The sequence below is a fragment of the Nipponia nippon genome, unplaced genomic scaffold (genome assembly GCF_047370975.1).
Source record: "Nipponia nippon isolate SJK-2023a ecotype South Korea unplaced genomic scaffold, ASM4737097v1 scaffold_1, whole genome shotgun sequence".
NCBI classification, from domain to species: domain Eukaryota; kingdom Metazoa; phylum Chordata; class Aves; order Pelecaniformes; family Threskiornithidae; genus Nipponia; species Nipponia nippon.
In genome coordinates this window covers 55,300,169-55,324,165 of record NW_028262290.1, presented here as the reverse complement: position 1 = coordinate 55,324,165, position 23,997 = coordinate 55,300,169, and the positions used below count along the sequence as shown (strand labels likewise).

The 23,997-nt window shown below is 39.0% G+C and overlaps 1 protein-coding gene across 7 annotated transcripts in view; it reads left to right on the top strand.

Moving 5' to 3' along the window:
• LAMA1 (laminin subunit alpha 1) overlaps positions 1–23,997 on the top strand; it is a 107,612-nt gene that overhangs the window by 14,493 nt on the left and 69,122 nt on the right. For all 7 annotated transcript variants that reach the window (XM_087756163.1, XM_087756155.1, XM_087756173.1 and 4 more), the window contains exons 2-5: positions 8,180–8,350; positions 8,697–8,809; positions 18,752–18,994; positions 22,718–22,897. In XM_087756163.1, the coding sequence (XP_087612289.1) occupies positions 8,180–8,350; positions 8,697–8,809; positions 18,752–18,994; positions 22,718–22,897 (707 nt within the window). The remainder of the gene's footprint in view (positions 1–8,179; positions 8,351–8,696; positions 8,810–18,751; positions 18,995–22,717; positions 22,898–23,997) is intronic.

Sequence of the window (23,997 nt, the reverse complement as noted above, 5' to 3'; positions counted from 1 at the left end):
CGCAAGTTATGCCAGACTCTTGCTCTTTAACCTTCACAAACTATATGGAGGAAACTAGTGGGGGGAGAATAGTACGGCGGGTGTTCATTCTTCAGTGAGCAAACTTTTGCCTTCTGTGTTTCCAGTCTGAATGTGACAGAATGCATTTTTATTAATTTGCAGTGTTATTCTTCTTTCCAATAAATTTCTGAGCACTGAATGCTAATTAGCACATCATCTAGCCCAAGGCAGACCACAGTAGGTAAATGCCTGTTGCTGCAGTACCCTGTCTCCGTTAAGGCTGTCATTAATGCTGAATACCCATAAGCGACAGCAGAAAATGTTTGGCAGAGAAGCCCTTTGCCATTTGGACAGAGGAAGGGGCAAGGTTTGGTCTTCTGTAGCTTGTTTGTGCTCTAACAGCTTGCAGGGTTCAAGCAGGATGTTTTTGGTCACATTAAGCACTGCAATGGATTTTTTTGTTGTTCTTTCTTCTGGAGCCCCAGTTGGATTGTTTAAGTGTGAGTTGCAAAAGCTTTACAGAATCAAAGCTGTAAAATAATCAGCAGATTGTTCTGAAAGCAAGCGTTCACGAGTATTCAGCAAATGGCTGCAAAGTAATCTGTTTTACAGATAATCTGAGCTCATCCCAGGGCCTGATGTGGAGTATACTTCTCTTTCATGACTGACCAGGCTGCAGCACAACAGAAAAGGATCTTTTAGTTACCTTAGCGTGCAATGCAAATCGAACTGTAGTGCCTTGAAAAGAAAGCAAAACTTATTCTCGGGTGTGTTAACAAAACTGTCAAGAATTTAAGAAGTTATTCTACTCCAGTTAGCGCTGATGAGGTCTGAGCAGCCGCACTGTTGGAGAGATGCAAACTGCCAAGATTTCAGAAGGGTAAGAGGTTTAAAAAATTGACTGCGGAAAGATTGAAAGGTTGTTTACTTAGTCTGGAAAAGAGAAAAGGGTGTGTGATAACAGCCTTTCAGGTAATCAAAAGCTGTAATCAAGATCATGAAAGATCATGAATGCAGCAAAGAGGACTAAAAATTTGTAACTTTTAAAGTGATAAAGCATCAGAGTAGACTTGTCAGGGGTGTTGAAGAAAATCCCTCATTGGAAGCTCTTAAGAACAGACAAACTTTGTATGTTCTTATATTGAAAACTGATTGAATTAAATAAACTTAATCTTCCCCAGCTAGTATGTCTGATTGACACATTAGTCAGCTTTACTCTACAGCATGGAAAGAAATAGAAAACAGGTTTTAGGAGAAGATAGTGGTCTGTCATGGTAGTGAGGTTTCATTTTAATCTGAAATAGTTTAATCTAAACATTGCAAATTAATGTTTGCAGAGGTTTTGCTAATAAAACCATAGCCCTCAGATAGCTCCTGTAAAGTTTGTGTTGTGCTAGCAGAAATTCTCCTCTCTGTGGGGCTACAGAAAAATGAGTGATCAGTTTTCAAAATGGTTTCTACCTAGTGGCTTGCTAACTAAACCTATTGTGTAAGTTGTAGTGAAGCTTTCAGCTTTTCAAATGGGTCGATGCTGTAGCTAATGCAAATTTTTAGGCAATGTCTCCACAAAATGGTATACAAGGTGATGTTATACCACAGATTTCTTGCTGACTCTGAGGACAGGGAATTAGTACCTTAATTCCTGCAGTTAGAAGTTAGGGATTTCAGCCCATTTATTTTAGGGAAATCAGCCTGTGTTTTCCTTGTGATTACAGGATAAGATTCTGATGAAAGTGCATGGAAAAGGTTAAGCTAGGGACATTCACTGGTGAAATAAAATGAGGGTAAATCTATTAAGCAGGCAAGGAATCTGAACCCAAGCCCGATAGTTTCAGGGCTTTTATTTAGTAAACTCATTTAATCCAAAACTTGAATAGGACAGAACAACTAAAACAAATCTGTGCTATTGAAAACTGTCTGAGAATGTTATAAAGAATGTGACCTCAACTTCTGCAGTGTAACACTATTACATGTTTTATACATTCTAATACTCTCTGACATTTTATTACATTTTGTCCTTAGCCCTTTGTGTTGTCCTGAAGTGCATCAAACTATGCTGAACAACTGTCACTGTGTCCTCTGTAAATGTTTTCAGTAAACGGAGAATCTGTTGCTTGTGAGCAAACTTCAACATTGCCTGCTTATTATGAACTGCCGATTGCCTTACATTTTTAAAAACGCTAACTTGCAAATGAGATTAGACCCTTTCAAGTATTTCTGTGTTCTGAGAAATGACACAATAAAAAGCTCATTGTTAACTGCACACATCAGCTCTGTTTTTTAAGTCGTATCTACTTTGTTCACTTGCGAATTAGTGCTTTATTACCCTCAGCATAAAAAAGCCAAAATACTTGGGGGAAAATCAAGCTGTTGCTTTGCTGAATGCTTCAGTAGAGTTGCTCACTGAAGTCTAGTTGGGAGTCTTCATTGTATACACTGATGAGCAATCCAGAAAACATTGTTGCTTTCTGGACTCCGTTCTTGGCTTGCTTCAGATAATTTTTTGTCTTCATTTTCCATAAGTTTTTGTCTTGTGATTTCTTAAAAAAACCCCACCTCCTAATTTTTTCAGCTTTCTGGGATATCAGACAGATGAGTGAATCTGGATTCAGAGAGAGGCTGTCTTAAATGTGACCTTTCTGTAAGAAGTTTTGCCATCCTTGCTGTGTTGATCAAGATACCAAAAAGTATTATCTTTATTGTGCTTACTGAACATATTTGCTGGATTAGTGAAGCCTATGCAAAGCAGAACTCTCATATGTATCCTTCTGTTTGTACAACTGTGTTTGTAAAATAAATGAATTTAATCAGCTATGCCTCTGCTAGGAAGATTGTTATTCTGAGGAGTGTCTCCCTTTCTCCACATGCCATCTGTAAAAAATGAAGTACGGTTCCACCCTGTCTGTCAGTCACTGTGAGAATCCATACAGTCAAACATGGTCAAAACCACAGACAATGCGTGGATTTTGCCAAAATGCACAAATCTACTTTCCCTCCACCTGAAACAGAACAGTGATGAAATACTATTAATTTCCTGAGTGAAAAAGTCATTAACTGGGAATGGAATTGGGGTTTCATTCATATCTAGCTGTACAGAATTCAGCCAAGGGTCCTAAACTGAGAATACTTTTTAAAAATAAGGAAGGGAATAAATATGTCTAAAAAGCCTTTGATAAATGGCACACAACTGCATGTGGTTTCTATATTTCCAGTAGTGATGTGTATGTGCTGTGGTCTGAGCATAGAGAGTAAGTCTAATATCTTTGGAGTGCACTGATGTTTCTGTACACAGGCAGGCTATCTGAGCTAGGCAAGTCCAACAAGTCCAGGATGTGTCAGATCCACTCTGCAAATACTATGGAAATGATCTACTCATGTGCAGTAAGTCAGGTATATCCAGAATGTATCAACAGGTGTGCGCTGGTCACGGCTGGATGTTGCCAGAACCCTGGAAATGTCCCAAATCCTTGAACTTCTTCTTGGTGAAAACTTCAGGGGTTCTTGGTAGTCTATACCTATAACAAAAATCAATTAGCTGAAAGAAAACTTAGAAAACCACAAAGAATTAAACTGAGTCTCCAGGGAAGTTGACGGTATTTATCTCTGCAACAAGGAGCTTGTGAGGACTTCTGTAGACCCTGGTTACAGGTAGAATAATTCCCAAAGAAGTGTAGGCCATATGATCAACCATAAACTTTACAATAGAGGGATAGCTCTCCAGGTTGCAGACATCTTTTACTTATGCAATGATGTACCTCAATCCATGATGAATTTGTGTGAATTGTCAGCACTTTGAATCTGCCCAATACGTTGCATGCTCCAGCTATCCCCATTCATTCTGGAGAATTAGAGTCGATAGGCATATTGAAGCACATAAAGTAGAAGTTGACTGCTTCATCTGCCTAAAAGCTCTTTGCCTGCCTTCCTTTTCCCTGGCATACTGCATGCTGACCACCGTTCAAATACATTACAACTGGCTTCGTTATGAACAAGGCTTTTCCCTGACTTTTAGTGAAACATTAATGCGATGTCCTTCACCACAAGGTCTGCCTGCTGAGCTATACATACAACAAATCCATCTAACCTTCAAATTCTTCCTACTTGTCATTTCTTTAAAAATTGAAAATTGTAGAGTGTGAATGTGACAAATTCTGCCATGTCCACACTGCAAACCACCTTATTAGGGATTTGATGCCCTCTGTTTCCTCTGAGCTTGGGGTGTTTTGCTCCTGTAGGAAAGCTCTGAATGACATAATTCTGACAGTACCCACTCAGGTTTTCAGTTTTCCTGTAGTGAGTTTTAGTCATGTGTCTGGCTAAAACCAAGCCCTTACAAATGAGAGCAACTTGCTTGAACATCTAACGATGTTCCACTTTTGTGCTGAGCTATAGTGAACCAGTTGTTATTCTTTCTTAAGGTCAAATTAGCATCTATACACTATTCATTTTCTGGTATTGGGTGGTGTGTGAATCTCTGGTTTGGGGTAAATGGGCAGCTGAGTGACTGGAAAAAATCAAGTTAAAGAGTTCACCTTACCATGAAAAGAACTGATCAGCAGTTAGAAGTAAATGAGTTTAATTTAAAAATTCTTTCAGCTTTTCTCAGGACCACCATAGTCTCTTGCAAAATGCTAACCAGTAATTCCCAAACAGAGATGGGCTTAATGGAGGAAAAATGAAGTAACAAGTACTTACGTGCAAAGTTGGCTGCAAGGTATTTTAACAAACAGAATATGGTCAACCAAACTAGATTAGCAAGCTGAGAAGTTTACTACTGAACTCTGTACAGATCCATATGTATCTGTTGCCATCCATATGGAGATCTCTCAAGGCTCATTTAAAGCTACGATTGTCTAATGTGATAATGGACCCTGACAGCTCAGCAGTGAAACAGTGAGGATTTTGTATGTAGTACTTGCCTTCCTTTCTAGTGGGAATAAGTGTGATAAATCCAATTCAATCAATCATTTGTACTGGACTTTAGATAGCAAACTGCAAAAGTTACATCAATGTCTTGAAGAATGCAAATATCATTTGCTAAAAGTTCAGTTTAATGGTACGTGCTATCTTCTGCCAGAGTTTTATGTCTGTTATGGCTACTTGGATTTTATAGCAGGATACGATGACAGTCACCTATTTCTCTGTAAATGGGTTATTTAACTGATGATTCTGTGGTTGCTCATCTTTATCATACCTACCTCTTCCTAAGAGAGAGAAAAATATATTTTACCAGATTTTTTTTTTAGAGGCGCACCTAAGAGCTCTTGAACTCACAATTCTGAGTACCCAGCTTTTCTTAAGAAAAGATTTTTCTTAAGAACATGCTGAATAACTGAAGAGGAACAATGTTCTGTAAAGATGCAACTCATTAAATTTGCCTCTTCCATTTTGTTTTGCACAGATACTTATTGTTTCTTAATAAATCAACTCCTACACTAATCTCGGTCTCCACTGAAATCAGTGGCTGCACCTCTGCAGATTGCCTTAAAATTTGATTGCATTAAAGAGAATCAGAGGTGAATGTAATCAGCTAGGATTTGAAGAGATGCAGAACCTTGCAGGATGAAGCTAACAGCCTTTTGCTTTTTATTTGGATCCTGGGGAAAAATTCCAGTGCAACTCAGTTGGATTGAAATGTTCTTTCTTCTTATCTCTGTGGGACCCAGAAAACTCATCATGACACCTTAATGTTACCATACCATTATTCATTTCATTATCAATCAGTGAATTTGTTAGAAGTCAGTGAGATGCTTGATGAGGAGCAGACAAAAGTGAATGCTACAGTGACTTGAGCTTGGGGTTTTGGAATGAAGCTTGGCCAGTGCAGCACTTGCCATCAGCCCTGTTTCTTCAGAGCTTCGCTATTCCTTTGGCACAAGTCCATTGACTGAAGGTTATTGTAGGCAAGTTATGTCACTGTTAACAAATGACCCTGGAAAGAAATGTCAGGGCTGCTGTGTAACGTGAGTGGAGGTAATGAATGACCCGGGAAGTAATGGATAGCTCTTGAAGACTGGCTGATAGACGCCTATGTGAACAGTAATGAATACTGAATACAGAAGATTTTATATCATTGAAGAGTAATATGAAAGAGGGTACCCTCTTCCACCACTGAGCTTTCTTGTCCAGTAGGAAAATGGAGGGCAGCATTTCTCCTTTGCCTTCAGTTTTGGGTCTGGAGCAATACTGCACCCATACTGCATGAAGTGAGAGAATACTGTGCAGAAAGCATGTTACTGGCAGAAGAGCCCCACCGAAGTCGTCAATAGGATGTCTTCAGCATCCTCGTCTGCATCAGATTTAGTTATAATGAGAACAAGGCATCTGTCCTAGTCTGGATTTAACTTAAGTGAAGTCAGGATTCAAAAAAATAAAAAGCTCCATCTCCCTCCTGTTAAGTTTTGAGTATAGCACAATTAAAAACACACAATTTGTTATTCATACTGTAGTGCAGAGGGTTAGGATTTAGCCACATTTTCAATAGCTGAAGTCAAGGTTTAAATAGCAGTAAAACTTTTCTCGAGGCTTTCCAGGGTAATGCAGTTACTGGGTAGACAAAGGCACTTTAAATTAAAGGAATATTGAATTTTGCCTGGTTGAGATGGACAGCTAAGAAAAACAAAATATTAGAATTACAATCTTTTATGATGTATGTTCTAGATTAATGAAGTAAAAGAATCCATATAGTTTTACTAGTGAAAAAGGCATATATTTTCACAAATATGACTGGATATTTTTTGTATTCAGAATTCCTTATAAGAGAAGAAAAATATTAAAAACCCTTTCAGAGATGTGATTTCAATACCTCACTATTGCAACAGTAGCAATTCTTGTGGCTCTGTTAATATACCAGACCAAGGCTTTAGCTTTGATTTCAGCCCATTGTGTTTAATCTCTAAAGACAGGACTCTTTTTTTCCAAAATTTTTTCTCTTTTTCAGAGTTGATTCTGAGTGGAAATGGAGTATCTCTGTTATGCCATAACCATGCAAGAAATAAAAGCTTTTTAGTTCAAGAGGGAAGGCTGGAAACTGATAACAATGTTGCTGAGATGCTGTGCTTAACTTCTTTCTGTAGGATGTGGTATTCTTTAAATTTTATCTGTAGCCTTCAAGGCAAAGTAAAACTTTACTCCGTTTAGAAAATACTAAGGATTCCTGGTCTGGTAGCAGTAATCTTGAAAAGCTTTGTCTGTTGTTTTGGTACTCCAGTGTACAAGAGCAACACCATTTGAAAGTTTGGTAAAGCGTTTGTGTGAAGATTAATAAGTGGGAAGCAAAACATCCCTTAGACTTTACATAGGCTGCAGAAAAGCCCAGAGCAAAGGTCTTAATCACAGTCCTTAAAACTTGTGAGCCTGGATCATGTTGTTGAGTGCGGTGGTGTTGTTGCCTCAGAGAGCTCCGGTTAAATGCCATTTTCCACACCAGCCAAGTGCGTGCTGTACGGTTCCTCCTCGCTTCTGGCAGCGGGCCAGTTGTCCTCCTGATTTTGATCAATTCATGATGTGAAGAGAAGGTTTAGTAACTGGAAGAGTTAGTTTACGAACTCTTGTGTTCCTCAGCCATAAAGCATCCAAAGGTGGAGTGAAATAACAGGGTTACTGTGGTCATGGTGCCACGAAGGCCGAGGGCACCTTGAGGGCCATGGGGGCTCCCTGTGGGGTCTGTCAGGGCAGGTCCTGGCAGCCAGTGCCCACCCCACTGCCCCAGCCAGGAGCAGGGCAGTCGGGGGGCACCAGGGTAGCCCCGGGAATTGGGCACATCCCTGGGGACGGCTGAGGTCGGGCAGAGATGTGGGCCAGTGAGTGGGCCTAGCTCAGTGTGGGGGGAGCTCTGTGGGAAGCTGGAGACCATCCCTGCTGTGGCGTTGCTGAGGCAGGGGCTGATGGCTCTGGGGGGGCTGCAATGGGGTCCTGGGCTGTGGTGGGAGGAACCCTAGGCAGTGGGCAGGGACAGACAGGGCTGCTGTGCCTCAGGGCCATGACGATTGATGTGCTGGTGTCAGTGTGGTATGATAATCTTTTCACAAAATAAATTGTTTTGATTGTATTTTTCTCTCTCTCTGACTCTAGGCTAGAAGCTTGTCATGAAACCCTGTATGTTCAGGGACCTGTCTCATACCCATGTCTGTATTTTGCTTGCCTTACCATGTGGCTGATAATTGTTACTTCTTTCAAGGCCTGTTCCCTGCCATTTTGAACTTGGCCAGCAACGCTCACATCTCCACCAACGCCACCTGCGGGGAGAAGGGACCGGAGATGTTCTGCAAACTGGTGGAGCATGTCCCAGGACGGCCCCTGCGTAACGCGCAGTGCCGCGTCTGCGACCACCACAGCGCCAATCCCAAAGGCAAGTTTCATGCCGTTTAGTTTTGGTTTCATTGATCTGTGTCATTCTTTTTGACCCTTCCTGATGAATACAGGGCACATTGGGGTCAAATACTTTTTCGTGTTCGTCTCTCTACTACATGAGTGAAACTACCTTTGGGCAAACGGCTGACAGAAAGCGTGAGCACCTTAAATCACCGTTAAGTACCTCAGAGTCCAATGACAGCCTTTTTGTCTGGGGGCAGATTTCAGCTTTCACTTCTTTATGACAGGAAGAAATTGTTTTCAGTGTGAAATAAATGTGCTGGGTCAGAGAAAATGCAGGGAGATGTATTTTCAAGAGATGTTTAATTTTTGCTTTCAAACAGAGCAGCACCCAATTTCCAGTGCAATTGATGGTACCAATAACTGGTGGCAAAGTCCCAGCATTCAGAATGGGAGGCAATACCACTGGGTCACCATCACCTTGGATTTAAGGCAGGTGAGTAACATTTAGGTGAGTGTCATGTCTCGTATATAGGATATAAGCCAATGCAATTGATTGCAGTTCTTCTGTGTTTAGATGGTAGGATATTTAGCAGTTAGCTGTTTAGTAGCACATAGTTAAACATGCAAAGTTAAAGCTAATATGAACTGATTTTAAACAGATGTGGTTTTCAATTATTGTTCTAGAACATCTTGGAGATTTCATTCATATCAGACTGGAGTGGAAGTGACTATGTTTGTAAGCATATAGGTCACAGGTTGTTTTAATTCAAGGCATAGTAACAGTTGTGTATGTGTGGATGAGAGTGTTTACACAGGTGTTCCTTCTGTCTTGGTAGCCTTCCTTTGCCTGACCCTGCCGTCTTTTCCCCAGCAGTGTTCTGATGTTGTTTTCTTCCACTTTTGATTTCGTGCAGGTTACTTAAAGTCTAGGTTATCGAGGACTTACTTTCACGCAGCAAACAGTGTTTTCAGAGTATTGTCATAAGTGCAGATTTTATATGTGAGGATGCATCTGTTTCTGTTTATTAACTATAATGATCAGCCTGTCACATGATCAGTGTATGGTTTCTTAGTAAAAGAGTAAATGATTTGGAGTCGGACATGGTAGAAACATTTGACATTTATTGTAAGAAAACAGAGCACAATATGATTCCATATATGAACTCTTTTGATCCATAGGTATTGTAACTCAGATACTGAGTTACACAGGAGAGAAAGGTAAGTGACTGGAGGATTATTGTATTCACATCAATTATCTCACGGTAGATCTCAATTTAAACTCTTCTGTTTAAATTTCTCAGTATTTTTGCATATTTACATTAAATATGTAAACCTGTTAATGCAACGTAATGGTCAGATTGAAGTGTAAAATGTCAGAAAGTTCAATTGCAGGATCTCCAGAACCCTGGAAACACAGATTTTCCTCAGCTGAGGGATATCCTTCAGGAGTAGAAAAAAAAACATGCATAAAATAAGGCAAAGTTAGTGTTGCTGAAAGAAAAGCTGATTTGCCACTTTCTGTGCTTGTCTTCTTGACTGATTCTGATGACCATCTTGTTGGAAGGAGCACTGGGAAGAAATGTCCTATATTATATCTTCTATGAACTTTTGCTGTCAATTATTCTGAAGAGTTAGGGATTATATCTCTAAAACAGTGATTTCTGACCCTGGGGAGGCTGGAACTGTCTGGACAGCAGTTGGTTCCTCTGTTTTGGCATTTTACTGCAAAGCTTGGAGGAATTCGTCATTCTTAGGCAGGAGGTTGCTAAACTGTACAGAGCATTTGCTAATTGTGCTGGTTTTGGCTGGGATAGAGTTAATTTTTTTCATAGTAGGTAGTATGGGGCTATGTTTTGGATTTGTGCTGGAAATAGTGCTGATAATACAGGGATCTTTTAGTTACTGCTGAGCAGTGCTTACACAGAGTCAAGGCCTTTTCTGCTTCTCACACCACCCCACCAGCGAGTAGGCTGGGGGTGCACAAGAAGCTGGGAGGGGACACAGCTGGGACAGCTGACCCCAACTGACCAAAGGGCTATTCCAGACCATATGACGTCATGCTCAGCAATAAAACTAGGGGGCAAGTTGGCTGGGGGTCCACTGCTCGGGGACTGGCTGGGTGTCGGTCGGTTGCTGGTAAGCAATTGTTTTCATTTGCATCACTTGTCTTTCTCGGGTTTTCTTTCTCTCTCTTCGTTATTTTCCTTTTCATTACAGTTTGTTGTTGTTGTTATTTTATTTCAATTATTAAACTATTCTTATCTCAATCCACTAGTTTTTTCACTTTTACCATTCCAGTTTGCTTCCCACAATCCTGCTGGGGGCAGGGAGCAAGCGAGCAGCTGTGTAGTGCTTAATTGCCAGCTGGGGTTAAACCACAACACTAATTTATTAGTTTGCCTGTTAGACATGGAAGAATCGGAAGTGTCCTACCCTGCTGCAAGAAAAGACAAAACAATTTCTGACAAAAATGTGTTTTTCTTGGCTTTTCCTTGTTATTTTGCTTTGAACAGATCTAAGTGTTGGCCTATCTAAGCTGTTTGAAAATCATAGCTCAACAACCCATTATTAATATGAGGATGCTTCCAAACTCTGGAAGAAGCTTTATTACTAAGAAATGCATACTTGAGGTATACAGTGGGTAACAAGCTTTTGCAAGATCTCTAGACCCTACTTGAAAGTTAGTTTAAAGATTAAAACAGAAGGTTTAACTTTGATGTTTTAAAATGAAGCATAGGTTAAACAAGTGCCTAGTTTGCTCTTTAATTAGAAAGCAGAACTGTTAGGAAAATAATCACAGAGTATCTTTGCCCAGTGACAGAAGGTTCGGGTAGGACTTTCTTGTTGTTTGAAGAGTTGGCTTTGTGTTTGGTTTGTAAATGGACAAACAGGAAGGAAAAATGAAGAAGGAGAGAATGCCTTAGTTTTTATCCTCCTAGAACATTTTCACTTTGGAAACAGACCAGCTGAGCTGCCCTCTAAATCTTTTATTCTCCAGCCTTAGTGCTGTTGATGTTTCACCAAATACATATCTTTCCTCTCCTGACCCATGCTCAGTTTCACTAATTCGATTTGAAAAGTTTCCCCCAAGGGGCCTTTCTTCTGTGTTTTCCTTAGAGAGTTTGAGAGAGAGAAGGCATCTGGGGCTATGCAAACTGAATGTAAATTACTGCTGTGTGAGAAAGGATTTGGTTAATAGAGATCGCTTGAAGTCAATGAGTTATTAGAGCTGACTTGGTGTGCTTACTTTAAGCGAGTCTGCACAAGTAAAGAGTAACAAAAGAAAAGCATATGAAGGACCTTAGTGATTTTAGTAACTGTTCACTTCATAAATTTGCTTGAGAATGCATTAAAATACTCTTCTAGGACCTTTGAAAGTATTCCTGAAAGTCAGTACCTGTAACTGTATGTGTTGCAGTATATCTTTAGCATTGGTACTTTTTTTTTTTATGTTTCAAGCTTTGTGCATTAAATCTGTCAAGTAGTGTATTAAAGTAAATATGTCCTTTAACTTTCCTTGCCAGAATATAGAATATATTCACACCCTTTTGTGATGTGAAGAATGACCATCTGGTCATTATTTGTGTTTTTTGAGTAATTACCAGAAATTCTAGCAGTAGGAGGAATGGATTGTTTCTTGGGATTGTTACCAATGTATAGTTTACAGGTATAATCCAGTAGTGGGGTTGGTGGGTGCTGGAACATAGCCTTGGCTGGCAAATATGGGGGAGATTCCCTTAGCTGATGAAAACTGGCTTCACTACAATTTGCCCTAGGTGAAGTTCTGGCCACAGACTGTGTCCTGTGTCCTGTACTTGGCTGTATTCATCTCTTGGCTCAAAGTTGAAGGGAGCAGAGGATATTATTTCAGCTAATATTCTACCTTGCACTTAGTTTATTTAGTCTAAAAACAGCTGGACTGAAGAGCAGTTTGATGGAATCTCATTAAGAAAAGAGGGCTGGCTATAATAAAATAAGTATCAAAATTGCTGTTTTTATCTTTCTCCTTTGCAGTCTCTGTGCTATTTATAACTAATGCTGAGCATTTTGTAAGGGCAGCCAGTGGGTATGTCATGATTCTTTAGCTCCCATGGATCATAAGAACTAGGTACATGTACTCTCGTGTGCCTTTCAGTCTTCCCAGGACCTAGATGTACAATACTCTTTCCTTTTTTTTTTTTTTTTTTTTTCCCTTTTTTCCCCCATCCTTTCCATTAAATGTATGGCAAAGATCCAGAGCTGGGGAAAGAGTAGTTTAGCAATGAGGTGTAGGATTGATGTACAGGATACCAAGATTTGATTTATGACCTTGCGCTTCCTACACTGGCAATTCTACAGAAACAAAATGTGCAGCACCAGTTTTAGATAAAAACAGAATTTTTGCCTCAGTTTGACTCCTCTGGACAGCTACTTTGTGAAATTATAAGGAATTAAAATAAATGCTGACTATTATAAATGTCAGCAGTGTGCTCGGGCCAGCTGTAAAGTATTTCTCTCTCACACCATTAAATGAAGATTATTTTCCTCAGTTTTATTACCATGCTTCAGACTTTTAAAGGTATTTACGGGTACTTTGTACTAGGCATAGCAGAAAGGCACAAGTTTGTATATCACAAAGTTCTTGATTCGTAAAGCAAGACCAGTTGTTCTTGGAAGATGCAAAGTATCAAGTTGAGAAAACATGTCCAATTCTGATTAAGTAATAGCTCATGAATATTTCATGAGTACTGGATTACCACTCAGAGGCTGATGTAGTTTCTGCTATAAGAAAGTAAAAAATAATGTAAATATTATAATACGATTTGTACAGAGCTTTTATCTTGAAATCAATTGGCAAGAAGAGATTTCTGTAAGGACAGATTCTTTGCTGATGTAAAAATATATATTATTCGGTTGACTTCACTGGACCAATGCTAATTTATTGTATGTGGCAAGCTTCATTAAAAGCCTTTTGTGGCTTTGTAAAACTAGTGATTCAAGATTCAGGGTGCTCGTCTGTACATTCTTGCAATACGCTTCTGGAGTAAAATGAATTTTTCTTCTATTCGAAAACAACGGTTGCACATAATGAATCAAAGTCTTAATAGATAATTCAGGAGACTAGAAATTCTACTGTATTTAGTGGATTTTGCACTTCTAACATTGCAGACTCCTCAGAGCAAAATGTTGCAAGAAATTGCTAGGCCTCACAGTCTCTAATAAGAGCCCGAAGCCATCTTTATCCCTTAAAAAGACATTTCTGTGAACAATATGGGCTGATACTCAGAATATCCCTTCATGTAGTCTGCTACTCTTTGAGAGTTTGCACAGATTAATTTTAGACTTTTTGGACTGTAAAATGAAGTCTGAGAAAAAGAGGCTTTTCTGTTGTTGACAGCACTGAACAGAATGGAGTTTGCAGTTTCACTTAAAATGAGGAGCAATGTTAGTTGTAATAAACATTTTCACCACAGGACTTATGCTATTTTGAAAAACAGGCTTAGCTGTTTTTTAGATTCCCTTTCTGCACTCATCCTGAAGGAAAGATTTAGCTAAATTTATAAAACTAGGAGGAACCAGTCTGCCAAGAACCTTGCATTCCTCCAGGCTTGTTCATTTTACAGTCTTACGCATTATATGGTTTACGTTATGCCAGTGTCATTTCAGTAAGGTGCGTGACAGGACGCTGAAAGTGATCCTGAGGCCCTAAAATCATATCCTCCTTTCGGGTTTTTTCAGTGTCAGGTAGAGTTTGGATTTGAATTGAGGTGTAGATTTGAAGTAGCAGTTGGTACCTCCATTCTTAATAGGTTAAACATTTCTGAAATTTAGGAAAAAAAAATAATGCGTTGGGACTCATCTTTCCCTTTAACTTCTCACTTTTGGAGCCTGAGGCTCAAATACTCATAGATATGAAAAGACAGAATCTTCCCTTTATCGTTGTCTTCGTTCATGTAAATTGAAAAGTATAACTGGGAGTCTTTATCCAAAAAGACTAGCAGGAAAACTGCGCTTGCCAGGGCATGTATCTGTGCGCATTGTAGAGCACTGACATGGAAATGGGGACTTTTGGCTAACATCTGCTGTGTGGCCACTGCTGGCTGAGTTTACAGTCTTGAGCAAAAAAATATGCAAAATTTCCTGATGAATGGGGAGAAGGGTTCATTTATAAATATGTTTCAATAATAATGCACTTGGTGTTTCTGGATCTGCATTCAGGATAACAAGGTCATTAGAAAGGCTAAATAAAGCAGAGGTGACTTGTTACATTGTTATTGCTGCTACAAAGAAGAAGTTCTTCAGTACAAGTTTATTTGGCTGGTCTTTACAGTTGAGATTGAAATGCCTGTGAAATGACACTTCTAATCTATGGCTGCTTGGGAATTGCTAACTTGCTTTGGCTTGCCCTTTTTACCCTTGTAGCTCAATAAGGAAATGAGTTCTGGGAAAGCTATACAGTTAAATTGAAGTGTACAAATCATTAGGTCTTGCCATGCAGCTCAAGTTTATCACGTGGCTGGTTGGTGGACACTGAATGGATGTGGAAAGTGGTAAGAAACTGCCTTCGGTGATGTTCAAGATGAGCATCAAGATGAAGAACTTATAAAAGTAAAAATCTGTAAAGAAGTGCTCTGAGGATTTTGGAAAATCAGCTTGCATTACACAGAGTTCCTGGTTCAGATCCATTTTGCATTGCAGAGGCTGTGGGATACGAGACCTGTGAAACGCCTACCTGCTGGCATTCCTTAAAACATCTTCATCTGCAAACACTAGGAACACCTTAAGGCCTTCCTCCAGCTTCATTCCTTTGCTTGGAAACATGATCCCTGAGAATCTGTACCGATAGGTTGTCTTGTGACTTCTTGACTGCAGGAGCATTTATACAAAATCCTTTCATTTCTATATTTAACCTATATTATTTCAGGGGCTGACAAATTTTCCAGGTGTTGCTGATATTCATTGTCACGTGAATTTACCTACGAAGTGTTTTTGGGTACCTATGGGCTATGTGTGTAAATGGAAGAGAGTTAAGAGGATCCAGGGGAAAAGGCGGCAATTGTTTTCTACACTGTGCATACTTAAATGTTTATAGAACCATTCACTATTTTTGAATGCCTCTTTCGGGTTCATAGTGTCAAATATCTTCATTTCAGCTGTTGGTGAACTGTAGGCATGCAGAAAAAATGAATCCCTAGATGTCTTGAGTACAAAACACGGCTGCTATTCTTCTGGAAAAATGTTGACTTGAAAAGATTTAATTTATTGAATTGTGCATTGAATATATGCACAGTTGCTGTGAAAATTTTTATCTTTAACTGGCTTTTCTCTTCACTCCCCCCCTCACCAAGAAACTTGATATTTAAAATAAATCTTACATACTCTTGTGAATATCTTTTATTTCTGCAGCAGTGGCTGCGGTTAGTTTGTGATGAAGGATAGCTCATTGTTACTAGTTGGAACTGGATTTAAAACTAGCTACATCAGCTGTAGACTATAATGGGTCTTGAAAAATCTCAATGTAATCAAAAGTAGATCATTTGTTGTTCAGCCAACTGTGTAATAAGTAGGGAAATAGTTTAGTTGATGACAACAAGCAGAGAAACATAAATAAAAGACATAAGAGTTTTTTGAGGAAGATTTTCTACCATGGTATTGGAAAAAAATTGGGGTTCCAGTCTTGCATCTTTTATGCATTTGAGAGAGATGATTGACTTCAAAGAAATTTGGAGGTGCATAGCAGTTCCTAAGCTCAGTCAATAAAACTTCCCTAGTTTTCATAGTTTTCTGCAGTTCTCTTCTGTGATGGAGAAAATGCCCATACAAGTGACTCTTGTCACATACAAGTGACTTCAGGTTAGGGGTACTGAAATGATGGTACCCCAGATTCTGCTGGTGCATAACCAAGGGCAAAACAGGTATATAACTCAACTGCTGCTAACTGAATCAATTAAATCCAGTTTGTATTTTTAGGGAATACAGTTGCTTGACTTGGAGTCTGCCCGAATTCAGTTCTTTTCCCTTTAAAAGCATGTATTTTAGCATTTTTTTTCAGTTGGAGCTTATGGTGTAAGTTTTATTTAAAAGGGGCTTCTCTCTTCATGGAAGCTGGATTATAATTCTTGGTATTCACTTAACTTTGATTAAATTTTAAGATTGTGCTGAACAGCAGAGGATTCACAGATCCCAGAGAAATTTTATTTCTACGACTGTAAGTCTGTGATTAAACAGTGAGCTGGCTTCTATTTTTGTTTACTTCTGCTTGCATTGCTGAAATGTCATTTAAGTCAGTAGACAAACTCTTCAGTTCGTGTAAATTTTCATATTTATTGAAACAACTGGAAATTTTCTGTTTGTGTGCTTGATGTCTGAAAGGATAAAACTGGAGTGCCTGAAAAGAAAGTTGGACAAAGTGAATATCATGTTTTAAGTTATGTCTGATTTTAATCAAAACTGAGATCGTTTGACTTTTTTTAACGTATTAAATCTATAAGTCAGAATTTGAAGATAAGTATCACCAATATTTTTTCTTTCTCATGTCTACAAGACCTCCTAAGCAAAGCTCTGCAAATAATGTTTTGTTTCAAAAGTAGTTTCCTGAATTACTATTTATCTCTGTGTGTTTATTTCCCCATTTGACAAAATCAAAATCTGCTTTTATGTGGCAAGTGCTATTCTTGCTCTGGCTTTAATCTGTATTGCAAAAAAAAAAAAGGCCCTAAAAAAAATTAAATTTAAAATGTCTGAAAGAACTGATTGTGGCCAAATTGGACCTCAACACAGTACTAATACTGCACATGCAGACAGGAATTATGATGATTGTGCCAGCCGACCAGGCAGTCTGCTCAAGTGAGAATACATACCTCTGAGCTGGTTGAATAATATGGCATTTTTCTTTCATCTAAATGTGGTCTGATACTATAGTGCATGTAAAACTTGAAACTCCTATAAGAAGTTATCAACTTATCAACTTGTAAAGGCAGCCTTTTTAAGTGAGGTGATGTAGTAGGTATTAGGTAAGGAAGAAGATAGTAGCTTTGCAATAACACTACAGTGTCAGTGTCTAATGCTGTAGCTAGTTGGGGGCCAGTGCAGGTTATCTAGCTGCCATGACAAGGTCATTTAAAACGTGATATAAACTTAATTACTGTCCTGCCTACTCACAGAAGTGCTGAACAGTGCTGTTGTGTGGATGAGGATTTCCCTTTGGACCCAGGGTTAAAAAAGTAGTCAAGATACCTGTATAGCTTAGAGAGTGCACATCTTAAAAGAGCTATTGCTCTTAAATAAGGTTATCATGCTTATGTTTGTCACATTCATCTTACTTGTCGCTGTCTGTTTTCAGCAATGTCTGTAAATCGTCTTCTGCTTAAGTAACTTCAACCCGATGAAAATGGAATGCTGTCCTGGTTTCAGCTGGGATGGAGTTAGTTTTCTTCTTAGTAGCTGGTAGAGTGCTGTGTTTTGGATTTAGGATGAGAATAATGTTGATAACGCACTGATGTTTTGGTTCTTGCTGAGCAGAGTTTACACTAGTCAAGGACTTTTCAGCTTCTTGTGCTCTGCCAGGTGCACAAGAAGCTGGGAGGGAGCATAGCTAGGACAGCTGACCCAGACTGGCCAAAGGGCTATTCCATACCATATGACATCATGCTCAGTATATAAGCTGGGGGAAGAAGGAGGAAGGGGGGGACATTGGGTGTGATGGCGTTTGTCTTCCCAAGTAGTGAATGAATTCCTTGCTTTGCTTTGCTTGTGCGCGCGGCTTTTGCTTTACCCATTAAACTGTCTTTATCTCAACCCATGAGTTTTCTCACTTTTACTCTTCTGATTCTCTCCCCCATCCCATCGGGGGGGGGAGTGAGCGAGCGGCTGTGTGGTGCTTAGTTGCTGGCTGGGGTTAAACCACGACAAACGCACGGAGATTTTTAATATAGGGTGTAAAAAGCTTATCAGAAATGCTATTACTGAGAGGATTAAACTCCCAGCTAAAATGTGAAACAAAGAGTTGTTTGGGCTGCAGCTGTTTTGAAAAAAAAATCAACCCACTACTTTGAAGCCCTCAGTGGTTCAGAAAAGCTAAATAGCACATTTCCCATAGAAAGAATGTTATACCCAAGTAATCCTGAAATGTACAGTATAGATATAGATTTCAGCTATTACATTAATACAGAATGATGCACTGAATGCATTTCGTCTTTTTTTAGTCACATAAATTTTTTGTTGTAATGTTCAGAGTTTTGACAAAAATTGATACATATTACTGTTAGTGAAAGATTAGACTGGGCTTTTGTCAAAAGTTTGTGCAAAAATTTTAGCCAAAGTCTCTGCCAAATTTTACCATCTCCCCAGGAAAACCATATACTGCTTTTAAAATTTGAGTTTAGTACCCAGTTGGCTTCTAGTGGTCTTTTACAGCATAATGAATTGTTAAAATTTTCTTCTTGCATTTTTTTAGGTCTTTCAAGTTGCATATGTCATCATCAAAGCTGCTAATGCTCCACGACCTGGAAACTGGGTTTTGGAACGCTCCATAGATGGCACAGAGTTCAGACCATGGCAGTACTATGCAATTAGCGATACTGAATGTTTAACTCGTTATAATATTACGCCAAGAATTGGGCCGCCAACTTACAAGAGAGATGATGAAGTGATCTGCACCTCCTATTATTCCAGATTAGTTCCCCTGGAACATGGAGAGGTATGTTTATTTTTGCACTTGCGGTTTGTGAGTAAGAACATGGACTGATAGCAATTTGAAAACATTTGGATTACAGTTACAGAGTTCATTGCCCTCAGCACTACCAGATGATCTGTTATCCTTCTTTAATGATACTATCTTTACATCATGTACCAGTATAGCAAACTTCTAAATGTTGGGATGAAGCATGACTTTGGCTCTACATATTCCTGTTACTAAACTCTTTGTTCTCTCTCTCTCCACATAATTTGATGGTAGCTATTAGCTGTGAATTATTAGTTGCTTTATCCTGAAAGACTATAACTGAGGCTCTATGTTTTGCCAGGTTTTTCATTTAATAAAGAAAACCCCTGTGTTAGTAACACCTGGTTGTGTGAGATAAAGCTGCAAACACTGTTGAAGTGCTTGGCATAGCTGGAACTCCTAAACAAGCCTTGGCATTGTTTCAGGGATGTAGCATAATTAAAAGAGCTACGAGTTGTGCAGCCTCACTGTTGATTGTTCTTTCTTTTAACAAACTCTATTCATGGTACTTGTGTAATTTATTACATAGAGGCAGCCACATAATGAAATGATACATTAAAACCAGCAGTTATTCTATTGTGAATGCTATAATGTAAGAGCATGACAATAAATGCAGCCCTATCCCATGGAGAATGCTAGTAACTCCTGGCTTAATAGAAGCCAATATGTTTTTATGTCTTGGTTAAAAAAAGACTGGAGTGTATGCAGCTAAGGGCTAAAGTGTATCAAACTTCTTCTTCACATAAACTTAAAACTATGTTTCAGCAAGAAAGAAAACAATGAAATTCAGTAACATCAAGTCCCATTCACTTTAATCAAGTGTTTATTACAGTGATGTAAGCATATGACCCACAGATCAGGTGGAACAGACAAAGAAACTTAACTTGTCTCTCCACGCAATTAACCAGAAAGTCCTTAGGTTGACTCTGTATGAGCAGTGCCTCTTGTAATGTATGTCTGATAGGCCATACAACTCCAAACCCAGGAATGCCAGAGATTCATTTTAATGACATTTTTTTCTCTTTTATTCTTCCTGACGTACACAGAATTAATTGGGTGATACTATCCAGAATATTGGTTTTTTTTGGAGAGCAGTAACATAAAAACATAACATAACATTTGCCAAATCAGACATTTTGCCAGTTTGGCTGCTAGATTTTCCACAGGTTTGAAGAGGTATATCTGCTCTACTGTAAGCTCTGTTGTTTACCTGATTTACACTGCTTGAAGATCTGCTTCCAGAAATTTACGTAATGAAATTGGGGCTCATGATGAATTCCAGGGCTTAAACTACAGTTGTTTGGAAGTGTTCTTGAATTATGGAGGACAAGTAAGCCAAAAATATATAATATAAATATATCAGTGTATATAAGCCACATATAAGCAATATATTAGCCAAATATAGCAGTGTACATGGAGAATCATTCTTTTTCTTCCTTGGTGTCTTAGTATCTATCCCTACTGTTTCTTCCTTTTCCTGCTAGGAAAGATTCCTCTTTTGTCTCTACAGAAATTATAGCATATTATTACAGAATTTCTACTGGTCAAGACAGTAGACAACTTTAGAGTTAAAATATGAATAATGTTTCACATTTCATCACTTGAAGGCGCTATATATGAGTAGAGAGAATATGTATTACCAGAGAATTGGAGATTTAGGCAGGAAAGGCTATGTAAAATACAATGGCATGTGTCACACGGGAGGCAAGGCCGGCTGGTTGTACCAGACCTTTTTGAAGATCTTTAAATCTCTGGAGTCCAAGTGATGAAAAGGAAACACAACATGATGGAACTCCCAATGCCGTGGTTGGGTCCTCCTCTCTTTGTCATGAAAATCGAAGGATCGCACTGAGCCCAGCAAATTGTAAATCTGTAGTTAAAGGTAAATGAGAGTAGGATGTGGTGCTCCATGCTAAAGGTGGGCCCGTCTATAGTTAAGTATATATGTATTATTTTTTTTCAGTGGAAGCAGTGCAGTGATATTTGAATATTTGGCCAGCAATTCTGTCTTATAATTCCCAGCAGAAAACATGACTTCTGAATGAATATATCGCAACCAGTTTGACTAGAGAGAACAGACTGAGATGGGGCGGGCATGTTCAGTCTTAAGTTGCATAAAACATGGGTACAAGGAGGAATAATCTGTTCTGCATGTCTGTGACACGATGGAAGAAGTGGCACTGCAACAAGGAAAATGTGGTTTAGAGATTAGGAGCATTTCTAACAATAAAGCCAGAAAGGGCTGGAATAGATTGCCTTGGAGGACTGTAGAGTCACTACCAACAATGGTCTTAAAGAACAGATTGGTCAAACATATAACAAAAATCTAGTCAATCCTGCTTTGGGGCAGGAAATGGACTAGAAGAATTCTCTGTGTTTCTATGGGAGCTGAATATTATATAAGGTGGTGTTAACTTGCAGGATTGGACCTGGAAAAGGTTTTGGGTTTCATAACTGTTATTCTGCAGCTGGAAAATGGATGATGGTTAGTTTCTGAATGGGCTATCAGAAAAGTGAAATTCTTCGAACACAGTATATTAGAATATTTAGAAGAAATGGTGATAGCATATAAACAGCAAAATTATAATGTTGGGAGTGTGAACTCCATTACCAGTCTCTGTTTGTATGTCTTGGAAATGACATAGTTACTGTCTAGGAAGCCCCTAACTCCATTACAGAATTAAGATTTTTTTTTTTTTAAATAATAATTAAAAGATCTTTAATATTTAGAAATATTTTCAGAAGACAGATTTGACACTACTGGATGAAGTTGAAACTATAAATTCAAGAGTAGAATGTGAGACAAAATTACTCTTCATAAGTGAGAATATATTGTGCACTCTAAAATGTAGCTGACAAGCCCAAAGCATGAACCTCTTATTTGTTGTGGACACCAGGTGAACTGTTTAACATTTGTTTGTGGCCTGTAGGGTCTCATTTTTCAGTGTCTTCCATAAAACAGAGCAGGAACTGCATGGTCATATGAGACTAAATCCTTATGTGTTCCTAAGTTTCTTTGGAAAGAAAGAAGGGACTGTTGCCAGAATAAGTTGTGCAGCTCAATACCAAAAGGCATTTTAGTGGGGCCGATTGGGATTGTTCGAGAAAGATGGAGGCCAGGTGGGTTGGTTTGTGGTGGCAGCCGCTTGCTTTCAATTGTCAGCTGTGTTGTGGCTTCCCACTGCACTCTCATATCACTGAGTATTCCTTGCTGATTGGGCAGCCCTGTCCCAGCAAGGCGTAGGATTAATGACCCCAGATTGAGCATGTGTGCCATATTATGTTTTGCAATAAGATCTTTATGAATTGCGGAGGAGAAATCCGTAAGGACAAAACTGTGCTTATGGCCAGAGTTACATGTTCCATCTCAATAAGGGAGAGGAAGGAAGACTGGGGGAACTAAGGACTAGCTTGTGGTACTGTTTTTCTCTTTATGCTATCTCCACAAAAGTCCAGGAAACTTGAGACTATGATGAGCTGAGAGTGGTGGTTTCAGAACTGCGTGAATCAGGAAGCAGGAATGCAACCTGCAGGTAGAGGGTGGGGAAGAGAAAAGAATTCCAGGTAGTTTAACATCTCACCACCCTCAGCTGTTGGAAAACAAGTTTAAGTTCTATGTTTTTAATTCTCACACTAACATGTTTGTTGTTGCAAATGAATCACAATTGTGTTTATGATTAAGCCAGTCCCTCTTTCTAGATTCACACATCACTGATCAACGGTAGGCCTAGTGCTGATGATCCTTCACAAAAGCTTTTGGAGTTTACTTCTGCACGATACATCCGCCTACGACTGCAGCGTATTAGAACCCTTAATGCTGACCTCATGACTCTCAGCCATAATGATCCTAAAGAACTAGACCCGATTGTTACCAGAAGGGTAAGCTCATTGTTCATAAATGGTATTCAGTATGATGTGATGGGAGAGCCTTTTCTGATCTATTTGAGGAGGAAGTACTGGATCCTTCACAAACTGAATTATTTTGTTAGGTTACTAAATAATTCTTGCCTTCCCTTTGATGTTATTAACAACAAGACCTTGTCAGGAACAACTTAGAAAAAAATACTTTTTAGAGATTGTTTTTTGTTTGTTTGCTTTTCGATTTATTTGCTTGTGAAAATGGTTTACGCTAGGAACAGTGTTTGTGATGCTTTATCAGCGAAGTAAAAAATGTGGTTGGGCTGATGGAAATGTCACTTGAGCTTGCTCTTGATGCAACTGAAGTACCTTTTCTGGTGTATCAAGGATTTCAGGACCCAGTGCTCTGATTCATAAAAACAATTATTTGAAAACCTTGCCATTGTGAATTTTGATGTCTGATGAGAGTATTCTTCATTTTTTTTTTTTTTTTAAGGCTGTTGTAATAATTTTAAAGCCTGTGAATTCATAATAATGCAAAACACTCAGATAGAATTCTGGAGAGTATTAACTGATCTTTACACATTTGATATTGAAACTGGGGAAACTGAGGAACCAAGCACTTAGGCTGACTTCTTGAAGCTCTCACAGAAGTTCAGTGTTGGAGCCCCTAATAACAGTACCTATCATGACTAAATTTTCTGCAATATTACTGCTTTGTATTTTGCCATTTTGAGCATCTTTTTAATTTGCCTGAGATCCATAGGTTAGGAGATCACTGGTTTCAAATTTTTCTCTGAAGGAAGGCTTTCTGATGAGGACAGAAGAATAAGAAGTGTTTCCTCTTCCTGTCCCTTGTAGCTATTTGCCTTGAAGAACATCTGCAGGCAACTCCTCCTTGCGCAGCAATAGGACTCTTGCAATTTGTGGCTTCTCTGATACAGGCAATCCTTGTGCATTGACACTGCTTCTGTGAGGTCTGGCTGGATAGCTAGTTACAGAAGGGAGAAAGGAACTTGGATTTGGTCAGGGTTTGGTGGCTACCTTCAAGGCAGCCCCGCTCTTACCTTGATCGTGGAGGTGCCCATTCAGCTGCAGCATTTCTAAAGCGTAAAATCTGG